The sequence below is a fragment of the Heterodontus francisci genome, chromosome 2 (genome assembly GCF_036365525.1).
Source record: "Heterodontus francisci isolate sHetFra1 chromosome 2, sHetFra1.hap1, whole genome shotgun sequence".
NCBI classification, from domain to species: Eukaryota; Metazoa; Chordata; class Chondrichthyes; order Heterodontiformes; family Heterodontidae; genus Heterodontus; species Heterodontus francisci.
The window spans coordinates 43,270,974-43,289,872 of NC_090372.1; the positions used below are offsets into that span (position 1 = coordinate 43,270,974).

Here is an 18,899-nt window from a genome sequence, read left to right on the forward strand (position 1 = left end):
TGGAATTCTCTACCCCAGAGGGCTGTAGAAGCTCAGCCATTGAGTATGTTTAAAGCAAAGATTGACAGATTTCTAAATACAAATCACATAAGGGGATATTGGGATAGTGTGGGGAAAAAGGCATTGAAGTGGATGATCAGCCATGATCATATTGAATGGTGGGGCAGGCTCAATGGGCTGAATGGCCTATTCCTGCTTCTATTGCCCTTCTAATTGGGGCACGGCCAACTTTACTAAGCTGAGGAATGATTTAGGGAAAGTGGACTAGAAACAGCTATTTGAAGGTAAATCAGTGTCGGAGCAGTGGGAGGCATTCAAAGCAGAGATTCAAGGGGTTCACAGTAAACGTGTTCCCACAAAGAAAAAGGGTGGGACGGCCAAATCTAGAGCCCCATGGATGTCAAGGGACTTGCAGGTTAAGATAAGGCAGAAAAGAAAAGCTTATGTTCAACACTGAGAACTCAACACCACAAAAAGCCAAGAGGAGTATAGGAGGGGGAGGGGTGAAATCAAAAAAGAAATTAGGAAAGCTAAGAGAGGGCATGAAAGAATTTTGGCAAGCAAAATCTAGGTGAACCCAAAGATGTGTTATCAATACATTAAGAGTAAGAGGATAACTAAAGAAAGAGTAGGACCCATAAAGGACTAAAAGACCAAAATGTTAACCTATGTGTAGGGGTGGAAGATGTTGGTATTGTTCTTAATGAGTTCTTTGCATCTGTCTTCACAAAAGAGGGGGACGAGGCAGATATTGTAGTTCAGGAAGAGGGATGTTGAGTATTGGATGTGATAAACATAGGGAGAGAGGAAGTATTAATGGGATTAGCATCCTTTGAAAGTTGATAAATTACCAGGGCCAGATGAAATGTCCCCTAGGCTGTTAAAAGAAGCAAGTGAGGAAATAGAAGAAGGTATGACCATCATTTTCCAGTCCTCTTTGGATACAGGTGTGGTGTGGATGGATTGGAGAACTGCTAATGTTGTACCTTGTTTTTTTTTATATACATTCATGTGATGTGGGCATCGCTGGCTAGGTCAGCATTTTATTGTCCATCCTAAATGCCCTTGAGAAGGTGGTGGTGAGCTGCCTTCTTGAACCGCTGCAGTCCATGTGAGGTTGGTACATCCACAATGCTGTTAGGAAGGGAGTTCCAGAATTTTGACCCAGTGACGGTGAAGGATGGGCGATATAGTTCCAAATCAGGATAGTGTGTGACTTGGACGGGAACTTGCAGGTGGTGTTCCCGTACATCTGCTGCCCTTGTCCTTCTAGTTGGTAGAGGTCGCGGATTTGGAAGGTGCTGTCTAAAGAGCCTTGGTGAGTTGCTGCAGTGCATCTTGTAGACGGTACACACTGCTGCCACTGTGCGTTGGTGGTGGAGGGAGTGAATGTGGATGGGGTGCCAATCAAGCAGGCAGCTTTGTCCTGGATGGTGTCGAGCTTCTTGAGTGTTGTTGGAGCTGCACCCATCCAGACAAGTGGAGAGTGTTCCATCATACTCGTGACTTGTATACAAGCTTTGGGGAGTCAGGAGATGAGTTACTCACCGCAGGATTCCTAGCCTCTGACCTGCTCTTGAAGCCACGGTACTTATATGGTTACTCCAGTTCAGTTTCTGGTCAATGGTAACCCCTAGGATGTTGATAGTGGGGGGATTCAGTTTTAAAGAGGAGCGAGGGATAGGCTGAATAATTACAAGCCAGTCAGTCTTAGCTCAGTAGTGGGCAAATTATTGCAATCAATTCTGAGAAACAGGATAAGCTGTCAGTTAGCAGGGCACAAATTAATAAAGGGTAGTCAGCATGGATTTGTTAACGGAAGATCTTTTCTGACCAACTTGATCAAATTTTTTGAAGAAGTAACAAGGAAGATTGATGAGGGTAATGTAGTTGATGTGGTCTGCATGGATTTTAGCAAGGCTTTTGACCGGGTCCCGCATGGGAGATTTCTTAAGATAAGAGCCCATGGGATCCAGGGCAATTTGGCCAATTGGATCCAGAACTGGCTTAGTGGCAGGAGGCAGAGGGTAATGGTCGAGGGTTGTTTTTGTGAGAGGAAGCCTGTGACCAATGGTGTACCACAGGGATCGGTGCTGGGTCCTTTTGTAGTGTACATTAATGATTTTAGACGTGAATATATAAGGTATGATCAGTAAGTTCGCAGATGACACGAAAATTGGTGTCATAAATAGTGAGGAGGAAAGCCTTAGATTACAGGATGATATAGATGGGATGGTAAGATGGGTGGAGCTGTGGCAAATGGAATTTAATCCTGAGAAGTGTGAGGTGATGCATTTTGGGAGGACTAACAAGGCTAGGGAATATACAATGGATGGTAGGACCCTAGGAAGTACAGGTGGTCAGAGGGACCTTGGTGTACTTGTCCATAGATCACTGAAGGCAGCAGCACAGGTAGATAAGGTGGTCAGGAAGGCATATATGATACTTGCCTTTATTAGCCGAGGCATAGATTATAAGAGCAGGGAGGCTATGATGGAGCTGTATAAAATGCTAGTTAGGCCACAGCTGGAGCACTGTATACAGTTCTGGGCACCGCACTATCGGAAGGATGTGATTGCACTGGAGAGGGCTGGAGCATTTCAGCTATGAAGAGAGACTAAAAAGGCTAGGGTTGTTTTCCTTAGAGCAGATAAGGTTGAGGGGAGATATGATTGAGCTATAGAAAATTGAGGGGCATTGGTGGGAAGAAATTTTTTCCCTTAACAGAGGGGTCAGTAACCAGGTGGCATAGATTTAAGGGAAGGTGCAGGAGGTTTAGAGAGGAGTTGAGGAAAATTTTTTTCACCCAGATGGTGGTTGGAATCTGGAACGCACTGCCTGAAGAGGTGATAGAGGCAGGAACCCTCACAACATTTAAGAAGTATTTAAATAAGCACTTGAGATGCCATAGCGTACAAGACTACAGGCCAAGTGCTGGAAAATGGGATGAGAATAGTTAGATGCTTGATGGCCGAAGGGCCTGTTTCTGTGCTGTATAATTCTATGACTCTATGGCAGACTGTTTTTAAATAAAAAAACCATGGGATCCAGGGAAATGTAGCAAGGTGGATACAATATTAGCTCAGTGACAGAGACAGGTGTTTCTGCGACTGGAGGGCTGTTTGCAGTGGCGTTTTGCAGGGCTTGGTACTGGGTCCCTGCTTTTTGTGGTATATATTAACGATTTAGAGGTATATGCAGGGGGCATTATCAAGAAGTTTGCAGGCGACACAAAGATTGTCTGTGGTTGATAGCGAGGCTAGCTGTGGGCTGCAGGGAGATATTGATGGACAATTCAGATGGGCAGAAACGTGGCAAATGGAATTCAACCAGGAGAAGTGTGAGGTGATGCATTTGGGGAGGTCAAACAAGGGAAAGGAATACACGATTAATGGGAAAATACTGAAGTGTAGAGGAAGTGAGGGACCTTGGCGTGGATGTCCACAGATCCCTGAAGATAGCAGGACAGGTCTATGAGGTGGTTAAGAAGGCATATGGAATCCTTTATGAGCTGGGGTATAGAATATAAGGGCAGGGAGGCTATGCTCGAACTCTATAACTCATTTGTTAGGCCACAACTTGAGTATTGTGTGCTGTTTGGTCACCTCATTACAGAAAGGATGTAATTTGCACTAGAGAGGGTACAGAGGAGATTTATGAGGATGTTGCCGCGACTGCATAAAATTGTGAGGGGCCTGGATAAAGTGGATGTGAAGGGCCTACTTACATTAGCAGAAAGGCCAGTGACTAGATGGCATAGATTTAAAATGATTGGTAGAAAGATTAGAGAGGAGATGAGGATTTTGTTTTTCACCCAGAGGATGGTGGGGGTCTGGAACTCACTGCTTGAAGGGATAGTAGAGGCAGAATCCTCAACTCATTTAAAAGGTGCCTGGATGTGCACCTCAAGTGCTGTAACCTGCAGGGCTACGGACCAAATGTTGAAAGGTGGAATTAAACTGGATGGCTCGTGTTTTTTTTTTTTAGCTGCCACAGACACGGTGAGCCAAGTGGCCTCTTCCTGTGCTGTAAACTTTCTATGATTCTAAGGAGGGCTCCAGAATCACAGATGTGGAGATGAACAGCATGAGATGCTGAGGTTCCACAGGAGGTCCTCGAGGACCACCCTCAGAAGGGATTTGTGAGCCGGTGGCCAGGGAGGTCAATTCCAGGTGTTTTGACCAGGACCTGGCAGCAGGGCCACAGGCAGTCTATGTCCTCATATGGCTCGTCAAGGTCAGTGAACGCATCTTCACTTGACATCTGTCATCCACTGTTCCGCCAGTCTCTCTTGCTGCTCAGTGCACCACATCACTCATCCAGTAGCAGTCCCTGGCACTTGAGACACGTATAACATCCAGATACTCGAGATATCTATCAATACTGCCAGCCTCACATTCACCTCTTGCTGCCTCCAGCTAATCTGTCAAGGCAGCCACATCATCCAAACACTGTGCTACACAATTAGTAGCATTCTTCCCTCGCTCTCTTGCAGGACTAGGTGGTACACAGTAGATGGAAGCAGAGCAGAGCTGGCGGAGGGACAAGAGCGCCTGCATCTCCTGGACCCTATGGAGGAGATGGTTCTTCACATTATGGGGCCAGCTGCAACGGAGCCTGTGGCATTCGGTGTCACTGAAAACATTGAGGATGGCGATATGTTTCTGCCTTATCCCCCTTCTCAACTCTCCCTCATCCTGCTATCTGGCATGATCGGCAAGTGCAGGTGATGGGGTGTCTTGCTTTGCACCCCACCCATTTCCCTCGCCCCCAACCTCTCCTTTCTGGTTCTCCAATTCCAGGCACCCAAGAACAGCCACAACAGCCCAAGGAGGAAGGGAGAGAGAGCAATAACACAGCAATGATGAAGAGGCCCATCACTTGATCTGAAACTCTGAGCCACTAGCGCAAATACTGGGACTGCACATATCTAATATAGAATTGGGCTCAGAATGTGCTGAGTCACTGGGCACAAATGAGTTGCAATCAGGCCAGGGGTAAATAATGGCTTGTTTGTCAGCTCAACAGAGAGCGAGGTTGCAAAAGAGTTCTGCTACAGGGAACTCAGATGAGCACCTTGAAGGGGCAACATACAGGAGAAGAGTACTGCACACAGTTCCAGCCACCACATTACAAGAATGATGTGACCACCTTGCAAGGTCTGCTCTTATCGTCCCACAGACATGATGGGCTGAATGGCCTCCTTCTTTGCCCGAAATTTTCTATGTTCCTTAGACCTCTGGGCATGCAGACAAAAGATGCAAGTGTATTGGTTAGGCTGCCAGGGAGCCTCCTGTCACTGTTGAGCATGGAGGAGTCTGGCTGCAATTTGGCAGAGGGCATCGTGCAGAACTTGCTCTCTCTTCCTCTGCTCCATCTCCCCGTCCTGCTGCAGACCCAGAGACACTGCAACTGCAACCCCCATCTCTGTTCCAGCCTTTTTATGGACAAGTCACCTAATCCTCTGTCATCCCTCTGAGGATGCAGCAACAAACCCTGCCAAATTCAGGAACTCCCCACAACCCTTCCAGAAACATTACAGAGTACATCCACACACTTTGCAATATAAGAAATCCTTTGAATTTACCTTGCATGCAATTTTGGTGGCGGGTCTTTTAAGTAATGCTAGTGCTGGACCCTTCGTGCTTGACATTTGATCCTTGGTCAGTGATATACAAATCTGTTGAATTGACTTGTGTGGTCCAAATTAAGGTAATAGGCATCACATCAGTCTGTAGGGCTGTGTGATATCCTGTTGGGACGCATTCAGCTGTTTCCAGCGCACGCAGGGGACACCCGTACAAGAGCCCTTTTCAAGGTAGTGTGCCAGACTGGAAGTGGCTGACATTGCAGCACATTGCCCCAAGAGGGCAATAGACCTACATAGCACCGCCTTCAATGGTGGTACAGATATCATTGTGAATTACAATACTACATTGTATAAATGCAAGTTCTTTCTTTAAAGTTAAAGGCTGCAGCTGCTGTTTAAAAGCAAGTGGTGAAATGTAGGAAGTTATATTGGATTACGTTATATTTAAAATGACAACATTGCTGGTAGAAAAGCAGCCCATTAGCACTAGACTATCAGCATTGATGCTTATGTATAAGTCCTGGAGTGGGATTTGAACCCCTAAACTTCTAGCTCAGAAGCAAGTGTGCTACCAACTGAGCCAAGCTAACAGCTGTCAAGATGGCTCCTGTGTTATAAGCTCCCTAGGAAGCTCCCATTCTGTGCAACTCTATCCATGGCCATCTGCTCCCTTTCTTAGTGCTTTCTCCCCCAATCTACCCTCTTAAACTGTTTAAATTCCCCTGGCTCTTTACTCAGTACATTTTAGCCCGAACTACAAGTTAACAGCTAGTTTAATGTTACCTGGGCCCACTGCCCTCCCCCAGCCATCCCAGCTCTTTGTTTTCCTCATTGAGCACTCAATGAAATTGAATGAAATCCAGACGAAATTGCAAAGTACAGCTGGTGATACTCTGATCTTCTATCCTGTTGTCTACACCGTCCAGATTGTCCGTGGCCACGGCGTGCGGTAAGTCCATTGTGGAGAGGAAGGAGCAGCGGAACCCTAGGGTAATAAGACTATTACAGAGGGGAAGCCTTGAGAAAAAGGTGCCCCGAACACGTAAAAAGCTACGAACGGCTCCTCGGCCACAACTTCAAAGCACCTGCAGGAGATGTGAGGCTCGTAGCGTATCTGCAGCGCAATGTCGGCGAATTCCTGCTGGTACTGGCGCCCGAGGCTGTCGCTCACCTCCCAGAGGACGCGGATGAGCTTTCCCGGCGTCGATGGTGGGAACTGATGAAATGGTTTATTACCTGCACCCCCTTTTTCCTCCCCTTCCCCTTCCCAGCTCCCCCTCGCACCCCTTTCCCTCCACCCCTCCCCCTCCTCCCACCGGCATCCTCCTACAACAACCCCACTGCCTTGTGGGCGTCTCGGGAGAGACCAAGGCTAAGGGAGTAAACCCTAACAAAATCCGGAGCGGAACCCCGTAGGCGGTCATATGTCTCCTTTGGCATGTTTCCGGCAGTTCCTGCAGCCATACCGGTGTCAAACATCGTGCTCTGCACTCCTTTGGACCCCACCAGAAAGGCCGAGAGGGGGGGTTTTGACGCTTGGGCAACTCTCAACCTCCATACATTCGCCCAGGCATGCGCCATGGAGAGGTCACTCCATAGTCGTCTCTCAGTGACCGAAACAACACGGAAGGCAGCAGTTACGGGTTGTAAGACCAGCTCAATTGGCGTAGAGATTGGGCGCCACGGGTTGCCTTTGTCAGCGGGAGAGGTCATCGCACCTCACTGGACAGCTACTGCCCACCTCAAACTGGGCAGCCCCCGGTCAGTAAGGTTCTGTCCCGTCACAGTCCACCTGCTTCAATGGGTGCTTGGAGCTCAGGGTCATTGCCCGAAAAGTGGACTGCAACACCGCACCAAACAGCACGAAAAAAGGAAAGAAGGTACCAGCCCTTCGTTTTGCAAGCTGGAACGTCAGAACTATGTGTCCTGGCATGTCGGAAAACCTTACACAAATCAACGATTCTCGGAAGACCGTCATCATTAACAATGATCTCAGTAGACTCAATGTAGACATTGCAGCACTTCAGGAGACACGCCTCCCTGTGAGTGGATCTCTAACAGAGCAAGACTACACCTTCTTCTGGCAGGGTAGGGATCCTGAAGAACCAAGAGAGCATGGAGTGGGCTTCGCCATCAGAAACTCCTTGCTCAGCATGATAGAGGCTCCCTCAAATGGCTCAGAACGCATACTGTCCATCCGATTGCTCACTGCCTCTGGTCCAGTACACCTACTCAGCATCTATGCTCCAACACTCTGCTCCCCACCTGAAGCTAAAGACCAGTTCTACGAGGAACTCCATAATATCATTAGTAGCATACCCAACACCGAACACCTGTTCCTGCTGGGGGACTTTAATGCCAGGGTTGGGGCCGACCATGACTCATGACCCTCCTGCCTTGGGCACTATGGTGTTGGAAGGATGAATAAGAATGGACAGAGACTGCTTGAGTTGTGTACCTATCATAACCTCTTCATCACCAACTCGTTCTTTCACACTAAACCCTGTCACCAGGTTTCATGGAGGCACCCAAGATCACGTCGTTGGCACCAGCTGGACCTCATCGTCACAAGGCGAGCCTCCTTAAACAGTGTTCAAGTCACACGCAGCTTCCACAGTGCGGACTGCGATATCGACCACTCTCTGGTGTGCAGCAAGGTTAGACTCAAACCAAAGAAGCTGCATCACTCCAAGCAGAAGGGCCACCGCGCATCAACACGAGCAGAATTTCTTATCCACAGCTATTACAAAAATTTCTAAATTCACTTGTAAAAGCCCTTCAAAACACTCCCACAGCGGATGCTGCGACCAAGTGGGCCCACATCAGAGACGCCATCTATGCGTTAGCTTTGACCATCTATGGCAAACGTGTGAAGAGAAATGCAGACTGGTTTCAATCTCATTTTGAAGAGCTAGAACCTGTCATAGCCGCTAAGCACATTGCACTGCTGAACTACAAGAAAGCCCCCAGCGAGTTAACATCCGTAGCACTTAAAGCAGCCAGAAGCACTACACAAAGAACAGCCAGGCGCTGCGCAAATGACTACTGGCAACACCTATGCAGTCATATTCAGCTGGTCTCAGACACCGGAAACATCAGAGGAATGTATGATGGCATTAAGAGAGCTTTTGGGCCAACCATCAAGAAGATTGCCCCCTCAAATCTAAATCAGGGGACACAATCACTGACCAACGCAAGCAAATGGACCGCTGGGTTGAGCACTACCTAGAACTGTACTCCAGGGAGAATGTTGTCACTGAGGCCGCCCTCAATGCAGCCCAGCCTGTACCAGTCATGGATGAGTTGGACGTACAGCCAACAAAATCGGAACTCGGTGATGCCATTGATTCTCTAACCAGCGGAAAAGCCCCTGGGAAGGACGGCATTACCCCTGAAATCATCAAGAGTGCCAAGCCTGCTATACTTTCAGCTCTGTATGAACTGCTATGCCTGTGCTCAGAAGAGGGAGCAGTACCACAGGACATGTGCGATGCCAATATCATCACCCTCTATTAAAAACAAAGGTGACCGTGGTGACTGCAACAACTACCGTGGAATCTCCCTGCTCAACATAGTGGGGAAAGTCTTTGCTCGAGTCGCTTTAAACAGGCTCCAGACGCTTGCCGAGCGCGTTTACCCTGAGGCACAGTATGGCTTTCGTGCAGAGAGATCGACCATCGACCTGCTGTTCTCCCTTCATCAGATACAGGAGAAATGCCGCGAACAACAGATGCCCCTCTACGTTGCTTTCATTGATCTCCCCAAAGCCTTTGACCTCGTCAGCAGACGTGGTCTCTTCAGACTACTAGAAAAGATCGGATGTCCACCAAAGCTACTAAGTATCATCACCTCATTCCATGACAATATGAAAGGCACAATTCAGCATAGCGGCACCTCATTAGACCCCTTTCCTATCCTGAGTGGCGTGAAACAGGGCTGTGTTCTCGCATGGGATCCCACACTGCTGGGATTTTCTTCTCCCTGCTGCTCTCACATGCGTTCAAGTCTTCAGAAGAAGGAATTTTCCTCCACACAAGATCTGGTGGCAGGTTGTTCAACCTTGCCCGTCTAAGAGCGAAGACCAAAGTACGGAAAGTCCTCATCAGGGAACTCCTCTTTGACGATGCTGCTTTAACATCTCACACTGAAGAATGCCTGCAGAGTCTCATCGACAGGTTTGCGGCTGCCTGCAACGAATTTGGTCTAACCATCAGCCTCAAGGAAACGAACATCATGGGACAGGACGTCAGAAATGCTCCAGCCATCAATATCGGTGACCACACTCTGGAAGTGGTTCAAGAGTTCACCTACCTAGGCTCAACTATCACCAGTAACCTGTCTCTTGATGCAGAAATCAACAAGCGCATGGGAAAGGCTTCCACTGCTATGTCCAGACTGGCCAAGAGTATGGGAAAATGGCGCACTGACACGGAACACAGTCCGAGTGTATCAAGCCTGTGTCCTCAGTACCTTGCTCTATGGCAGCGAGGCCTGGACAACGTATGTCAGCCAAGAGCGAAGTCTTGACTCATTCCATCTTCGCTGCCTCCGGAGAATCCTTGGCATCAGGTGGCAGGACCGTATCTCCAACACAGAAGTCCTCGAGGCGGCCAACATCCCCAGCTTGTACACACTACTGAGTCAGCGGCGCCTGAGATGGCTTGGCTATGTGAGCCGCATGGAAGATGGCAGGATCCCTAAGGACACATTGTGCAGCAAGCTCGCCACTGGTATCAGACCCACCGGCCGTCCATGTCTCCGCTTTAAAGACGTCTGCAAACGCGACATGAAGTCCTGTGACATTGATCACAAGTCGTGGGAGTCAGTTGCCAGTGATCGCCAGAGCTGGCAGGCAGCCATAAAAGCGGGGCTAAGGTGTGGCGAGTCGAAGAGACTTAGCAGTTGGCAGGAAAAAAGACAGAAGCGCAAGGGGAGAGCCAACTGTGTAACAGCCCCAACAACCAATTTTTTCTGCAGCACCTGTGGAAGTCTGTCTCCTTATTGGCCTTTATAGCCACTCCAGGTGCTGCTCCACAAACCACTGACCACCTCCAGGTGCTTACCCATTGTCTCTCGAGACAAGGAGGCCAAAGAAGAAGATATTTAAAAATATTATGGCATGAAGTATCTGGATAGTACCAAGTACCTCTTGGGAGGGGGGGCGCGGGGAAATAATAATGTGGAGTAGCAAGAATGTTGAGCCAGGAAGCAGAGAATTTTGTCTTCACCATTTGGGTGGTAATATGAATTGTCAATATGGATGGAAACAATTGGAATAAAAATGGGGCCATTCTACAATGGGTACACACAGGTGGTAAAGACAAATATTAACCCCTGCGCCTCTGGGCAAATCAGGACAAGGCAGTAACATATGTGGTGAAATCAGTTGCAGGGCCGTGTCTTGATCAGCATAAAAAGACACATTGGCACATTGTCACTGATAAACACTTGGAATTAATCACGTCACTTACTGTAGCTACTAGGAGCAAAAGAACATAAGATGTCGGAGCAGGAGTAGACCATGCAGGTCTTCGAGCCTACTCCATTAATCAGTAGGATCATGGCTGATCTTCTACTTCAACACCTTCCCACCCTGTCCTCATATCCCTTAATTCCCTTAGTAACCAAAATCTATTGATGTTTAATTCAAAGCAAAATACTGCAGATGCTGGAAATCTGAAGTAAAAACACGAAATGCTGGAAATACTCAGCAGGTCTGGCAGCATCTGTGGAGAGAGAAGCAGAGTTAATGTTTCAGGTCAGTGACCCTTCATCAGAACTATTGATATTTGTCTGAATGTACTAAATCCCTCAGCATCCACAGCCCTCTGGCATAAGAATTCCAAAGATTCACAACCTTTTGAGCAAAGAAATATCTCCTGATTTCAGTCCTCAATGCCTGATCCCTTATTTTAAGACTCCAAGTATGGGGACATTCTCCCAGCATCTGCACTGTCAGGTCCCTTAAGAATTAGAGGTTTCAATGAGATTGTTCGTTGAATATTAACCTAAAAAAACAGGTGGGTTTGGGTCAGGTGGAGGGTTAAAGTCTGAAGAACTGTTTCCCCATCCAAACCCATCTGCTTCTGTTTCCAGATTTAACTGAGGCCAACCCACTCTAAAGAATGTTGGGAAACCCAACAGCTTTATTGAGGCGGAGTATTGGTAGTTTCAGGAGAGAAGTGCCTTCACGCCTACCTCCTGAATACGGTTGCCTGTCTGAGAAGCCTTCTCAATTGTGCACCCTCCCCCCGAGGCCTCTGATCTACAGTTCCCTGGCCTCCAAACTTTGTTTCTCTCCCTCCCCATGTGGTCGACCTACCCCTGGTCCCTGGCACGGACTTACCTGCTGCTGCGACCTTCACTGAGCAGCTTTCCACCCGACTCTAGGCCCAGTCTGTGAATCAAGATGTCCTCTGGGTGGGGAAATGATCAGTCACTTCACTGATGCTATGGAGTTAAAACTGCTCTTCAGACATTCACTTCAATCCAGGAAAGAGTCTGCTAAGCCTACTTTACACATCCTCTAAGGCAAATGTGTCCTTCCTTAGGTCAGGAAACCAAAGCCACTTAGGACTAGTAGTATACGTTATAAAAGAGGCACGTTATCCCTGTCACTGGAGGACTGTTGGGAAAATAGTAAAGGTATGTTCGTGGAATTCACATACACAAATAAATTGATTTGAACATTGTCCAGAAAGTTTTCTTTTTGATTGTCATGAGAAGTGCAGCGATGCAAATACAGAAGCAAACTGAAGAGTTATATAAAAAAAAAATTGGAACAGTTTTAAAGAGACTGGTACATGTGCTGTCAACAAAATGGAGGACCAGACATCTGACACTCAGCATCTCTTGCACTCAAATCCACATCTGTTTCTGCTAAGATTGAAAAACAATTAAGCCTCGTCTGTATGGAAATGTACAAATAACCACACCTGGATGTGAGCTATACTCAAACACAATGAGACAAGACCTTTCTCAGAGTTCTCATTCCCAACTAACCTCCACTACAATGGAGTGTGAACGACCCTTATCTCGTCAGAATGGGGCTGTCATCAAAGCCTTTATACAGTCCAGCTCGGACTGAAACTTGAAATCGCATGGGCGAAGCCAACTCATGTAAACTTCACTTAAAAGGTAATCTTTTTGAAGAAAAAAGGGAAGTCCTTTCAGGACAGGACTAGAGACATCATCATCAGTCTGGTCTGTCCTCAGCCACGCAGTGCAACAAAAAGCCATTTTGAATTCCAGCAAGGCTGAGAGATCATTTCCAGGCAATACAGTTGAACCCTGCTGAGACATGTTGGAAGCTAGCTCCAGCAGAGACAAGAGAGTGCCTTGGCAAAAATTACTTTTCTACTAGTGAGAATTGGTCTGAGACATCAGCACCATCTTCAACCCAAAGTGAACTACCAGGAAACAGCAATAGCCCAATGCATACAAGACAACCAGCAAACTGGCCTGCAACTTTAAAAATTCACCTTCCTAGGGGATCCCACAGGTTATTCCTAAAACAACAGACTTTTACAACATGATATCTGAACACCTTCTACCCTGTATGTTTCTCTCTATAATCTCTCTCGAGTGCATATGAGAGTGAATGCATGCGTGAGTAGTGTTGTGATCATTTGGGGATTTGTTTAAAATAAATAGTTTTTTTTTTAACCTATGAGAAAACCTGTCTCTGTCTATTTGGCAAATAAAACACAAGCGACTAAAATACTAGTAACAAAAACACTTGCTGTGGTCACCTGGGACATGAATAGTGGAAACCAGCCATGCCATCACCAACATGGCCATAACATGATGTAGAAATAGTAGCAACAAATCAAAGGATGGAGAATCATTGCATTTGAAATAGTGTAGGTAATGGAGATGGTCTGGTTGAATCAAAATGGTTAGTTAATTGGCTGATTCGAGGCACCCAAGTGAATCTCTCGTCTCGTGCCTGAAGTACTCGTCCTTCTGGCTGCATCAGTGCTTCATTGTTGGTGTCCTGATGTGAGCTTGCCTGTAGGTCGGCCTCGACCTCCAAGGTTAAATGTCTTTGATGGCAAAATTCTATAATATGCAGCAGACACTGATGCTCTTGGAGACCCTGGTGAATCTGTTTTGCTAGTCCACTACCTAATCTGTATAAGCATCTGAAATGCTGCTTGAAGATAACAGTAGTTTGTTCTATAATCACTATAGTAGATAAATTGTCCATTCTGTCTGTGATTCTCAAGACATTTGCCAAGGCTATGGATGACTTTGTCTCCTCAGGGCCATTCATCCAGCCTATCTTCCCCTTCAAATAATGCATCCTTGTGTGTGGTTTCGAATAAATGAATCCTCATTACTGCTTGAGGAAGTGTCTGTTGGGCTGCATGATCCTAATTTGCAAGCCATTGACCACTTGGACTTTGGATTGGAACCCTTTGCAGTTCCCAGACATGAAAAGATTGTCGTACCTTCTCATTCTGTTATTGCTTTACTGTCAGGAAAGGAATGAAGGTGTTTTCTCTGGTGAATAAGGCCAGCTTGATACCTCAGTGCATTATGTACTGACTGTTATTGTAAATATCCATTGCAGTGGCTTGGAAAACACTGGAAGCTATAACGTTCATGGTTGTCATGACCTTGACTGTCACTTGTAATACTGTGCAGTGAACTGTTGTAGAAGTTATTAGCTGGTGGTACAAGTCTGTAACTGCTTCCCTGGTGAAGCTTGGCCTGTAAATGAAGTTTTCTTCAGCCATTTCCAGATAGCTGTGTCTGGTCTTTAAACAAGGAAGTGTTGGTAATGGCAGGTGTGTGCAGTCCACCTTGGGTGCAACAGGACCTCCCTCTCATCCCTTCCTTCGTCCACTTGCATCTCCAACAAACCCACCATATCTTGTTCCATGCTGAGTGTTACTTGGAGTCTTTTGAGACTTCATTGATCTTTTACCTCCATTGAGTTTTGTGATGACCCAATTACTGATCCTGCCACATCGACAGCTGCAGTGTGGCTCAGTTGGTAGCACCTTACCTTCTGAGTCAGATATGAATGCATTCTAGAACCATTCCAGGAGTTAAACACATGATCTAAGCTGAAATGTAGTACCAAGGGAGTGCTGCATTGTTGGAGGTGCTACCTTTCAGGTGAACATAAACGATACCCTGGTGGTATTATTCAAAGAAGCATAGGAGTTCTCCTCTTGTCCTTGCCAGCATTTCACCCTCAACCAACATAAACAATAACTGATTAATTGGCCGTTCAATTCATTTGCTGTGGTGGGATCTTGCTGAGCCCATGTATCAACAGTGACTGCACTTCACTTCAAAAGTAGTTTATTGGAGGTGAAGCACTTAGAGCTGCATTAAAAACAAAAAGACAGAATTTGTGTCTGACATCTTTCGCATCCTTTTCTTCACATTCAGTTACATACTGTAGAAATGCAGTCACTGTTATATATTTAGGAAAGATGGTATCAACTTGTGAGCAACCAGGTCCCTAAACATTAATCTGATATTGTCCAGATAATCTGGGGTTTGAGATGTTGGTGAAGAATTCTGGGAGAATTCCCATGCTCTTCTCAGGATCGTGCCATGGGATCTTTTATAGCCACCTGAGAAGGAAGATGGGGCCTCGGTTTAACTTCTTATCAGAAACCAGTCGTCTCCTACATTGCAGCACTCCTTCTGTAAAGCACTGGAGTGTCAGTCTAGATTATGTGCTCAAGTGTCTGGAACACACAGCCTCTGCTAAAGGTGAGTTCTGCCACTGAACCTGATGACTGCACATATGGAAGTTCTTTAACTTAAATTTAGTTCTTTCTCTTTTTAACTAGGCATGAGTTCTTTCTCTTTTTAACTAGGCGTGAACCTTGCTTAGAAAAGAGAAGGAAGGAGGAAGAGTTATTTAAGACAGTTTAGAAGGAAATCAAGAGAGAATTTGCAAGTTCTCCCTGTGACCGCGTGGGTTTTCGCCGGGTGCTCCGGTTTCCTCTCACCGCCAAAGACTTGCAGGTGATAGGTAAATTGGCCATTGTAAATTGCCCCTAGTGTAGGTAGGTGGTAAGGAATATGGGATTACTGTAAGATTAGTATAAATGGGTGGTTCTTGGTCGGCACAGACTCGGTGGGCAGAAGGGCCTGTTTCAGTGCTGTATCTCTAAATAAAAATAAATAAAAAATATTGCGTCAAGTAAAGTGTTGAAAAAGTGCATTTACACAGAAATTAGTACTTTTCTGAATTTCTTAATTTATCAAAGGTGTTGTTAAGTCTCAAAATAATCTTTCCTTTTCTAGCAATTATTCAGAAGCTGGTACCCTCTTTTCCAAACCTGACATCAGTTACTCCAGGTAAGCTCTTTGCAAATATTTCTGGGCAGCCTACTGAATTCCTTGTACTTCCATAAAATGATTTCCAATCGTGATTAATCCCACACTTTTTTTGTGTGCTCTTTCCATGCAGGACCCCAAACCAAAAAAATAGACCCGGAGAAGAATACGCATATAGGTAAATCAAAAAAAATCTAAATCTTAACCTGTATGAAAGTATGGTGAAAGTATTCAGTGTTACTGCTAATTGATGTGCAGCGCAGTGGTTAGCACCGCAGCCTCACAGCTCCAGGGACCCGGGTTTGGTTTTGGGTACTGCCTGTGCGGAGTTTGCAAGTTCTCCCTGTGACCGCGTGGGTTTCCACCGGGTGCTCCGGTTTCCTCCAAAGACCTGCAGGTTGATAGGTAAATTGGCCATTGTAAATTGCCCCTAGTGTAGGTAGGTGGTAGGAGAATTGAGGGAAGGTGAGGATGTAGTAGGGAATATGGGATTAATGTAGGATTAGTATAAATGGGTGGTTGATGGTCAGCACAGCCTCGGTGGGCCGTAGGGCCTGTTTCAGTGCTGTATCTATCTATGTATCTCTCTATATCTGCATCAAAGTTAAGGTAGCTTGGTGTCAGTAATAATGGAGCGCCCATCCCTGTTCCCAAGGCTCCTTCAAGGAAATCCCAATTTAAATGTGTTAACGTGTTTGTTTTTTGGTTTCTTATGGATGTGTTCAGCATCAATTTATGTGCACATGCAAATTTGCAAAATTCCTTAAGGGTCAGTTTTTGTACCTCTGTTCCTGATTGAGATAAATAACCTGGATACTAAATCAACTGCAAGATTATCACATTTATGGATGACATTAAAATGAAACGACCAATAAAAGCTGACATGTAGGATTTGGATAACTTTTTTTTGTTCTTGGGATGTGGGTGACCTTGATAAAACAGTATTTATTGTCCATCTTTGCCCTGAAGACGAGATTCAATAACTGGGGTCATGTTTAGGCCAGACTGAGTAGGTGCAGTAGATCTCTCCTTGAAGGATACTGGTGAACCAGTTGGAAATTTTCAACAATCAGTCGTTTTCATGGTAACGTTGCTAGTATTAACTCACAAATGACGAAATTTATTGAATTCAGTTTTACGATGGTGGGATTTGAACTCATGGCTGTTGGATTATTAGTCCACAACTATAACCACTAGGCTACCATATCTCTGCTAGTAACAAATGGTAGATGAAATTTAATGCTGAAAAATGTAGCCTGTTTGTAGAAATAGTGTGAGACACATGTAATTTGGATGGAATAAGATTAGGTGATTCAGAAAGGGACATGGGGGCAAGAGTGGACTGGTCACATCAATGTTTAGGCAATATATTGAGGCAAGTAAATAGCTATTATAAGCCCCACAATTGTGTGGCCTCTTACAGAGTCTTATTTGATAGGAGTGTAGATTGGAGATTTGGCTGTGGAGGTCTGTGTGCGTTTGTGATCCATAACTTTATAATCAGAGGTATACAGTACAAAAAAAACAAGCAAGTTATGCTAAGCCTTTTAAAATCTTCAACTGGCATATTGTTTTCTATTCTGGGCACCAAATCTTTTAGGAAGGATGTCAAAGTGTTAGAGAGGGTGCAGAGGAGATTTGCTAGAATGGTACTGGGGTGTGGAACTTCAGTTATGTGGACAGACCATGTGAGTCTGTGATTGTTGTCAGAGCAGAGAACATAAAGGGGAGATTTGATTCAGGTGTTCAAAATCCTGAAGGGATCGGGTGAATAAGGAGAATAAGAACTGTTTCCAGTAGCAGAAGATTTGGCAACCAGAGATCTCAGATTTAAGGTATTGGCAAAAGAAGCAGAGGTGAGATGAGAATTTTTTGAAATGCAGCAAGTTATGATGATCTGGAGTGCACTGCCTGAAGGAGTGGTAGAAGCAGATTCAATAATAACTTTCGAAAGGGAATTGGATAAATACTTGAAGGAGGAAAAATTGCAGGGCTAAGGGGCAAGGTCTTTTTCAAAGAACTGGCACAGGTATGATGGACTGAATGGCCTCTTTCTGCTATATCATTGTATGATTGAAAGTAACAGTGCAGGTCATAAACAAATACAAAATTCTGGGGTTCATTTCTAAATGAATAGAATTGAAAAGTGGACAGTTTCTCTTTATTCACTGCATCCCTTCAGGATTTTGAACACCTGCATCAATGTCTCCTTAATGTTCTCTGCTCTGAGAACATGTACAGTACTGGTCTCTGCATTACAAAAAGGATATAGCAGCACTGGAGAAAGTGTTAAAAAGTTCCCAAATCTGAGAAGGTACGGCTGAGGGGTGCCTTCTTTAATATTAGTAAGGGTTTCAATTTGGGTAGACGTAGAGAAGATGCGAATATAAGATGGTCACTAAAAAATCCAAGAAGGAATTTAGGAGCAACTTCTTTTACCCAGAGAGGGGTTAGAATGTGGAACTTGCTACCGTGTGGAGTAGTTGAGGCCAATAGCATAGATGTATTTAAGGGGAAGTTTGCTAGGACAAGAGGGCATAGCCTCAAGATTAGAGGGAGCAGATTTAGGACTGAATTAAGAAGGAACTTCTTCACCCAGAGGGTTGTTAATCTATGGAATTCCTTGCCCAGTGAAGTAGTTGACGCTTCTTCAGTAAACGTTTTTAAAGCTAAGGTAGATATCTTTTTGAACAATAAAGGAATTAAGGGATACGGTGAGAGCATGGGTAAGTGGATCTGAGTCCACGAAAAGATCAGCCATGATCTTATTGAATGGCGGAGCAGGCTCGAGGGGCCGGACGGCCTACTCCTGCTCCTAGTTCTTATGATCTTATGAAGTTAGATAATTACATGAGGGAGAAAGGGATGTTGGTGCCATCTAGTAACAATCTCAATTCCTGGAGAAGTGTAACATAGTTGGATTGAAATGATAGTATGCTCAATTTCAGCCTCAAAATGATCCCTGCTTAAAACAACTTGATACTTCCATTTACCACCTTGG

General features: G+C 45.5%; 1 protein-coding gene across 4 annotated transcripts in view; it reads left to right on the forward strand.

Moving 5' to 3' along the window:
• LOC137384085 (uncharacterized) overlaps nt 1-18,899 on the forward strand; it is a 55,628-nt gene that overhangs the window by 16,934 nt on the left and 19,795 nt on the right. For all 4 annotated transcript variants that reach the window (XM_068057678.1, XM_068057688.1, XM_068057697.1 and 1 more), the window contains exons 6-7: nt 15,866-15,919; nt 16,032-16,076. In XM_068057678.1, the coding sequence (XP_067913779.1) occupies nt 15,866-15,919; nt 16,032-16,076 (99 nt within the window). The remainder of the gene's footprint in view (nt 1-15,865; nt 15,920-16,031; nt 16,077-18,899) is intronic.